The following is a 9,120-nucleotide window of genomic DNA, read 5'->3' on the forward strand; positions in this document are numbered from 1 at the left end:
GTAACCCAAGACAGTATAAAACATGGCGACTGACCCTTCATTACATTGCAGAGTGATCTCTTCTATTACCGAGTGCATGTCTAAAAACAAACAAACCACCCAACATTAAAAACCTCCCAATACAGGGCCACCTTCAGATGTTCAACTGTTGGGATATCTGAATCTGTGGTTCATATAACAAGGTCTGGGTACGAACTACTCATGTTAGAATAAGAGATTTTTCATACGGAATTTTTTTCTAAACCTGCGTATAGAAAATATAAATGAACAAATGGCAAAAAAGTGGTCTCAAGTACGTTTGCTACAGGGATACAGAGAGAGAGAGAGAGAGAGAATTTACCAGAGTGAAGGGAGAAAAAAACTTTTTAATTCTTTTTTCTTATAAGTTGCTCCCTGTTGTTCAGTTCAGGTCTCAAAATGATGATGTAGCATTTAGGGGCAAAGATGCAGCCCAATAACCCAGCACTGGAGGCCAATATGGAGAAGACCTCCACAGCCACCATGTATTTTCCACTTGTGCTCAGGTAGGCTGGAAAAAAAGACAGCCAAACACTGCAAAAGAGCAACATGCTGAAGGTAATGAACTTGGCTTCATTAAAACTGTCAGGTAATTTGCGGGCTGCAAACGCGGCAATGAAGCTGGCAATGGCCAAGAGGAACATGTAGCCCAGGACACAATAGAACATGGTGACTGACCCCTCGTTACATTGCACAATGATTTTTTCTGTTAAAGAGTGCATGTCCAAATCAGGGTATGGGGGAGATGTCATCAACCACACAGTACAAATACCTGCTTGAATAAGAGAGCAGGAAATGACAATGGAGTTGGTCAGTCTTTTTGTCACCCATTTCTTCACCCTAGACCCAGGCTTCGTAGCTAGAAATGCTAGAGAAACGATGGTGGTCTTTGCCAACAGACAAGAAACAGCCACTGAGAAGATGATTCCAAAAGTTATTTGTCGAAGAAAGCAGGTCACTTTCCCAGGTTGTCCGAGGAATAACAATGAAGAGAGGAAGCAGAGCAGGAGGGAGACAAGAAGAGTGTAGGTGAGGTCCCGGTTGTTGGCTTTGACAATGGGGGTATCTTGGTGCTTAACAAAGATTCCTAACACCAAGGCTGTGATCAGGAAAAAAGAAACAGCAACTGAGGCTAAGCTGATCCCTAATGGCTCATCGTAAGAGAGAAAGCTTGTAGTTTTGGGGAAGCATCCATTTTTCCCTTCATTTGGAAATTGTTCTTCTGTGCATTTGAAACAGTCAGCCTTGTCTGAAAAATAGAGGAAATTACAGTTTGATGCCAGTTCAACTGTTCTCCACTCCATATGCAAGTTGTAGTTCATGCTGATATCTGCTTGCATGTGCCAAGTGTGTAGATATATGAATGTGAACATGAATGCTTTGAACATTCAAAGAAAGCTGCTGTACAGCGGTACCTCGGTTTAAGTACACAATTGGTTCTGGAAGTCTGTACTTAACCTGAAGCGAACTTTCCCATTGAAAGTAATGGAAAGTGGATTAATCCATTCCAGACGGGTCCGCAGAGTACTTAAACTGAAGCATACTTAACCTGAAGCGAACTTCCCCATTGAAAGTAATGGAAAGTGGATTAATCCGTTCCAGACCTGTTCTTAAACTGAAGCGTACTTAACCCGAAGTATGAGTGTAATTGATTCTGGAAGTCCGTACTTAACCTAAAGCGTACTTAACCTGAAGCAAACTTTCCCATTGAAAGTAATGGAAAGTGGATTAATCCGTTCCAGACGGGTCCACGGAGTACTTAAACAGAAAGTACTCAAACCGAAGCGTACTTAAACCGAGGTATGACTGTAAACAGAAGGCCTGTCCAGGAATAGTCAAGTCATCTTACATAACTCAAGTAACCCTCTTTCGATGGAAAAACTGGAGTACTATAGAAGCATACCTGTCTTGTTGGAAATCTTCCCTTCTGGGCATGGAAGACAATCGTAACAGCAAAATTTTCCCCCTTCCTTCCTTTTCTTCTGATTACCAGACTGGCAGTGCTCATTACACAAAGAAATGGGGAGTACCTAGCCATAATAATGGATGGAGTTATAATGATAGATAGATTGATTGATATATTAAAAATTCAATTATTGATCTCCAAATAAAAAAGCTCACTACTCAGCCCAGTAGTATATCATACAGAAAAAGAGCTGGCCCACAAAGAAAACGTATCTCAGTAACCCAGAATCTATTTCATATTAAAACAAGGTGCAGCATTTATTATTAACTTCATTTCACCCGTATTGAACTTGTAATATTATTTTTAGAATTGCAGCTTTGGGCTTTGATGTTATAAATAGTGTTTTCATTTTATTTTTAGAGTTGTGTAACATTGACTTTATTTTGGAGTTTAGATAATGCTAGGCAGCAAAGGAAATTAGAAATTCAAAGAACCTCTATGGTTACCTGGTTAAATCCTCTGTGCCACACAACCATACTCTCATTTATAGTGAATTCTTTCCCTTTGGAATCACTGGGGCCCACCCTTCCGATTTTCAATCTCTGGAATGACATGTTTGGAAAAGTGACCAGGTTCATGATGTCAAATCCACCACCCACTTCCCTTTTGTCATTAAAGGACACCATTTCTCCAGCGGAGTTGTTAAATGAAATTCCTTGAAGAAACGGATGGAGCTGTTTGAAAGAGAAGTAGAAATAAATAAAGTTAAAAGAGAGGGAAGGAATGGGAGATAAAATTGTATTGGATATTTCTGTTGGAAGCCAGCGGGGCAGGGGAGGAATGACCCCCCCCCCAGACATAACTCAGGAATGTTTCCAGCCTGGCTCTCTGACATATTCATGACCCGTGCCTTGCAGCCACCAGGCACATATTCAGATATCTCGCAGAGTAAAACGCAGAAGGACTGAGGCAGAGGTGTGTGCTACAAGCTACTTTTATTACTAGGTATAAGGCAGAACAAAAGAAAGCATGTCTCCTCTCGCTGAGAGAAGTCCGAATAAACGGAAACAATAAATGGAAACAGAGTACAGCAATGCGGGTTCACCATCATGGTGAGCACGATTTGCGGTTGGGGCTAATCAAACCACTCCTGAGTCCAAAGGTGGGGGCATGGTCACTCCTCTGTTGCTGGGCAAATTCCGATGTTGCGATTTGGTTGGGTCAGCCCCCCCCCCTGGGTTAAAAGCAAAGGCAAGAGGTTTCTCTTTCTCTTTGGCTGCGATTCGGATCCCCACCCTCCCTCCGCTGTTTTTTAGGCCTCTGTGTTGACATTGCTGTGACTTCAGCGCCGCCTGTATTCATTGGCCGGTAGGAATTTTTTCCATTTGGCTTGATTGGCTGGAGCCATCTGGTTTTTCGCCTACTGCATAGCAAATAGTCACAACTTGTAAGGTTGGCGGTTAGGCATTGGTTATTGGTTGTATATGGGGGTCTGTTGACTGCGTTGGCCCCTTGTGTTAATGCCTGAGTTAGGGGAGATTCCGGTCAGGAATACAGGGGCTCTATGCAGTGTCCATAACCCCGGTAGGGGACCAGCAACACGCATGAGCCCCTGGGAGCCTGAGGGGAGAGGGGAGAGCCTATTGGACCAGACTCCCTGTCTCCCCCTGTAGGGTTTCCCCTTGTTGACAAGGCGAGTTTATTTCTGTCCTTAGGTGACAGTTGGAGAACCAATGCCTACGCAACCACTCACTAGTTTGATTTGTATTCAATAAAAGTTGTGGCCAAATTCATGCCAAAAACCATTAAACTAAAATTCTGTCTATGGTGTGAGATATTTGAGGGGTGGTTTTGGGGACCTCTACACGCAAACATCCGTTCCTGTGATTCCAACAATGTGTGGCATGCATAAACATAGTGAGAAGAATAGAAACCAACAATTTCATCTGGCTTTAGTAATATCATTTAGCTCAGGGATGAGGAACCTCAGGTCCAGAGTCCAAATGCAGCCCTCTCTATGGTCTTCAGCATTCTCCCAAGACTACACTCTCATGACCATCCCTCATTGGCCCTGCACCGTGACTTCATTAGAGATGTCGGAATTCCAACAACAACAAAAAGGAAACAGAAGCAGAAATTGTCCACTTATTCATCCCCTGTCTGGAATGGAAATCAATTCAGTTAATGTCAATTGGTATTTGTTGCCGTTGCTTTCAGCCAGCAAGTGATGGATAAGCACCCCCCCCCATTTACATTCCATTTATTTTCTACTGAAATGAATTGGGGTGTGTGCCATCTTTTACATTTAATTCTAAACTAATTTGAGTTGCATGAATTATTTTCTAAATTACATTAAATAGCAGAGAATGAGACAAATAACATAGTATTTGTTGGAAACTAAACTGCAGCAGAGTGGAAACAGCACTGATTATAATGAAGACAGTTCAGAATGAAAACTGCTGCCTTATCACATAATCAGCCTTCCTTAGATGCTTTTGCTTGGCCAGAACATGTATTGGAACTGGGATAATGCCTCTTGCTTGTCAGAATGGAGAGAGATTGTTTGCGCATGCAAGAACACCTTTTATCAGGCATTCCCAAACTGCGGCCCTCCAGATGTTTTGGCCTACAACTCCAATGATCCCTAGCTAACAGGACCAGGGAAGGGAAGATGGGAATTGTAGTCCAAAACATCTGGAGGGCCGAAGTTTGGGGGTGCCTGCCTTTGATAGTTGAATGGCTGGAACATTGTCTACTGCCCAATAATAAGAATCACATCCATTGCTCTTGTACACATTTGCCCAAGAAACTTGTCAGAAAGTGAGAATTCGTGCTGCACTGTAGAAAACAAATTGTTTTCAGGCTCCATTTATATTGTCAAGGCACAAAATCTCACCTAAGATTTTTATTGAGATAAGAATATTTGTAGTGGAGACTTTACCTGCCAAGGCTGTATATGATGAAGATCAACAACTGTACTCCCCAACATTGCTTTCTGGCTGGATCTAGATGAATAAATGGCATGCAAAGCATGAGCCACCGCATAAACACCATTATAGATACTGTAGCTATGGCCTGTCATATGTGTTTCAAAAATAGGTCTAATAAGATATTCAACCTTCTCCTCCCCTGTACACATTCCATCAAATGGCACTGACCCTCTCAGATTTGGGTATATACAGTCAAATGCTTGCTCCCAGAAGTCTTTAAGAAAGCCATCTCCATCAGTCCAATAAGGTTTTACAACCTCAATAAATTCCCTGAACTGTAAAAGATCGTTTGAGTGCACTGTAAAGGAAATGGCACCTTGGAACAGTTCAAAATCCCACCCCCTTTGATATCCAGGAGATAGCAAATCCAACTGGTTTGTCATAATCCACACCTTTCTAAATGATTTAATTTCCTTCTTTCCAGGATCTCGTAAAAAGATTACAGTTCTCAGCCATGCAATTGTCAAAAATTCTCCATAGATGATAAAGACGCTGACTTTTTTGTCACTCAAAGGTACATATATACTTGAGGCTATATCGGTAATTTCATCCAAGTCATCCAGATAGGTTTGTTGTGGGATTCTTTTCGTGAAGGCCGAACAGATTCCATTTTGTGAAAGCATAAGTTCCAGGGTCTGCAAGAAATGTTCTCCACTGGTGTTATCGAAAGCAAAGAGGCCAACCCACATCCAACCAAAATACTGAAGTAATTGGATGATTCCCACATACTGCTGGGTTTCATTAGGGACCATGCAGTAGAAGGAAGTTATCTGAGTGTTATGAATCTCCTGAGGGGGAAATGAGCCATATGTGAGCTAAAAAGAAAAAGATAAAAAGGACAGATATTGGATGGGACAATTCGGCAGACTCTTACAAAGAAACTACTACATGAATGAATTTGTAGCATTTGGGGGGAATTTGGGCAAGGTGTTAGGAAATTTATGGGAGGGTTTCTATTAGTTCTTTCTCTCTCTTCCCTCCTCTCTCATTTTGAACTAAAATTACTTACAGAATGATGAAATAAAAAATGTATACTTCCCAGTGCAATAGTCCTACCTGTGCTCACAGAATGATGAAATAAAAAATGTATACTTCCCAGTGCAATAGTCCTACCTGTGGAATCTTGTATAATCCTAAAATGTCCGCTATATGGAAGGAGGTAGCAGAGCCAAGTCCACCAATGATGGCTATGAGGTTTTTCTGGGAGCCACATTTGTAGTTGGGGACAAATCTATGTGATTTGAAGAGAAGTTCCAGAGTAGTATGATAGGTCATCCTTGCATCATAGTAGCTGTCATAGATGTGAAACCCGAAAGTTACATTGGGCAGGATCTTGGGATTTTTGTTGACCTCATTCACAGCAAATGCCAAGGCAAGAATGTGCTGGTAAAATTTTGTTACCATTCTATGAATAGAAACAATTTATTATTATTATTTCAGGAAAGAGTTCTACAATGCATTAAATTGTTGAAGTGGTAACATCTGTTTCTAACTGGTCCTTCTATTTCTCTGCACAAAGGAATTAATGTCCACCATTCTGACATCACAAATGACAACCTTCAAAACTAGCTGGGGGACAGGACTTTAGCATCCAGTGTTCTGTTCTGTAACTGACATTAATGTGGTTGTTCTAGAATATCAAAGGTGAACTGCAACAAGAAACTGTGCAATTCCATTTCATTACATAGCCGAATGCTTTCACTTGCAGACTGAATTTTGCAGACTGGAGAAAGATTTTCTTTTCAAACTACATATGCTAATGCCAGCCTGTCTGTTTTAGCAACAAGTTCACTGCATGTAACCTAATTATCAGCTTCTGTATTTTTCTGTTTCTCATATCCTTCTGCCCTCATGTTCCCATCAGCATGTGTACAAACACAGTTGTTGTTTAGTCGTTTAGTTGTGTCCGACTCTTCGTGACCCCAGTACCTGCAACTAAAATAACACTTCATACATCTGATGAAGTGGACTGCTGTCAATAACATCTTATGTCATAATAAACATGTTAGTCTTTAAGGGTCCTACAAAACTCCGTTTGTTAAGTTCAATGCAGAACAGACCCACTGAATAAATTTATCTAAGTGATGCCCATTATTTTCAATGGGCCAACTCTGTGTAGGGTTAAACTCCTTTAATGTTTTTGCTGCAACAGACTCATTTGGAAATCATTTTATTTCTAACCGGTGTTTCTGTACTAATAAATACTTCCTCTTCAGCCCAAATATAATTAATGAAGCACTGGAATAGCAGCATGGAAAATGAGAGGTACCCAAATACCCACAGATATAGCTTGCCACCACTCCATGTATAAAACTAGGAGCATTCTGCCCCATGAAACTTAAACCAGCAATCCTATGGCAAGATCCACAGGCATGAGCGACTTAGGATGCAGTAGGTACTGGTCTCAGCCAGATGATTCCCAGCTTAGTCCCAGCTCAGCCGAATACAAATTTGAATAACTCTCTGGTTCTAGCTCAGCCAGTTGAATAGAAGCCAGTATAGATCCCCAAAAGGAGGCATTCCAGAGGCTGGATGAGAAATGGGAGGCTTAAGCTGGATCCTAATATCATTTCTGGCACAGAATACTATTTTTAAGTCTTGTTCTCCTTCTGCCAGGCTTAGACAGAGCAGCAGCCCCAACACTGAAAGGGGTTTGGATATGACATAACTTTTTGCCGTCTTAATTTACACCAGCTTGCTTTACACCAACCTCTTGTGCATAGGGTTGCTTCTTAAATTGTTGGAGCTCTATTCTGAATCCGGCCGAATTAAGTGTACATCCGTTTTCAACTTGCTTTCCAGCTAGTCCATAAAAATTGGGACTTGTCTTAATTTAATTAGCGCTAACATTTTTTTTTGAGGATCCTAGTGCCTCCAGATACATTTGATCCAATTAAAGAAAAGTGTCATCTTTCTCCCCAACCTTTGTTACATTCTAAAACAAAAGGAGTTCTTATTACGTGAGAACAAACCCCATATTTACTGTGGGGTTAATAATTTGAACTATTCTCAGAAAGTGATTGGGGCAGGATACATGTACTTTCTTTGAGCATGCTATCACTCATACAAAAAAGTATTTGTCTTTCTTTTTTAAAAAATGCTTTTTATTAGTTTTTCATACATAATCATTTATACAAACTTATGTATTCTTATACAAGGTAACTGTCAACAATAAAATACTATCGATATACACTCAAAAAATAAAATTGTTAACAACACTAACCATTCTATCCCGAAATATAACCCCCAAACCCCCACCCATTCCCCTTTATTATCTTAACATCTTCTCTTATCTTCTATCTCCTTTGGTTCCGCCGAACCAGACTTCCACCTTCCTTCACATTTGGTTTTCTATCTTCTCTTCTCTTTTACCTGCTCTTTATCCTTCATTTCGCTATGTTTTCTCTTTTTCCAAAACTCATTTATATTCCATTATTACAGATGTAGGTATTAACTCATCCCCATTAATCCTAACAAAAACAATTCCATATTTATTTATTTTTTGGAAATGTATACTTTAGTTGTCTTTTTAACTCATTGTATATTTGCTCCCAAAAACATTTAATCATATCATGTATCCCCATCCTCCAACAAACATGAACAGGATACATGAACTTTCTTTGAGCATGCTATCACTCATACAAAAAATTATTTGTCTTTCTTCTTGCAAAGTTCAGAATATGCATGGGGGGAGGGGAATGGTTTCTTACTCTGGAACATCAAATAGCCTCCCAGAAGGATGTTCTGTGAAGGAAGCTTCACTGGCAGCGTAAATGATCTGAGAAGCCATCCCACCAATGAGAATGTCCCCTGGCTGGTACCACTCATGAGGAACAGGGAAGGGATTACTAACAGGGCACTTCATAGTATCTGCTATGCACACCTTGACAGAGAGCAGAAAGAGGAACATCAGCAACAGCATCCTAGCAGCAAAGCTCATCTCTAGACCCACTCTCTACTCTGCCCATTCATACCAACTGGCTGACTTAAAACAGTAAAAACAGGATGGTGCTTGACTTTGCCAATACACCTCTTAAGAGAAATGTATCCATCTTGCTTTTAGTGTCAACAAATGTATGCTATGAGTATTAATGGAGGTTGCCAGTGCTCTCAATTTTAAGTTAACACAGAAAACGAGGAAAATGTCAGAAATGGAATTGACAGAGCCCTGCCTGCTTCTTGCCCCTACTCCCAGCTGCCCATGGC

General features: G+C 40.7%; 1 protein-coding gene across 1 annotated transcript; it reads right to left on the minus strand.

Annotated features, from left to right (window-relative positions):
* Positions 1 to 365: 365 nt before the first annotated feature.
* On the minus strand, positions 366 to 8,836 carry LOC132593063 (vomeronasal type-2 receptor 26-like). The gene is made up of 6 exons (XM_088656115.1): positions 8,625 to 8,836; positions 6,028 to 6,319; positions 4,866 to 5,729; positions 2,431 to 2,658; positions 1,922 to 2,048; positions 366 to 1,267 (listed from the first exon to the last, which is right to left on the minus strand). The coding sequence occupies exons 1-6, from the start codon at positions 8,834 to 8,836 to the stop codon at positions 366 to 368; spliced, it is 2,625 nt and encodes an 874-aa protein (XP_088512241.1).
* Between the last annotated feature and the right edge of the window lie 284 nt (positions 8,837 to 9,120).

Source organism: Zootoca vivipara, chromosome 12 (genome assembly GCF_965207765.1).
Source record: "Zootoca vivipara chromosome 12, rZooViv2.hap1.1, whole genome shotgun sequence".
NCBI classification, from domain to species: domain Eukaryota; kingdom Metazoa; phylum Chordata; class Lepidosauria; order Squamata; family Lacertidae; genus Zootoca; species Zootoca vivipara.

Bases quoted from the DNA above. Each gene is read 5' to 3' on its own strand.
- LOC132593063 (XM_088656115.1), bottom strand. From the start codon at position 8,836: ATGCTGTTGCTGATGTTCCTCTTTCTGCTCTCTGTCAAGGTGTGCATA. The intron at 5,730-6,027 runs GTAGGACTATTG...TTTTCTTTTTAG, and splicing joins GATTATACAAGATTCCACAG to CTCACATATGGCTCATTTCC. The intron at 1,268-1,921 runs GTATGCTTCTAT...TCTATTTTTCAG, and splicing joins GAAGATTTCCAACAAGACAG to ACAAGGCTGACTGTTTCAAA.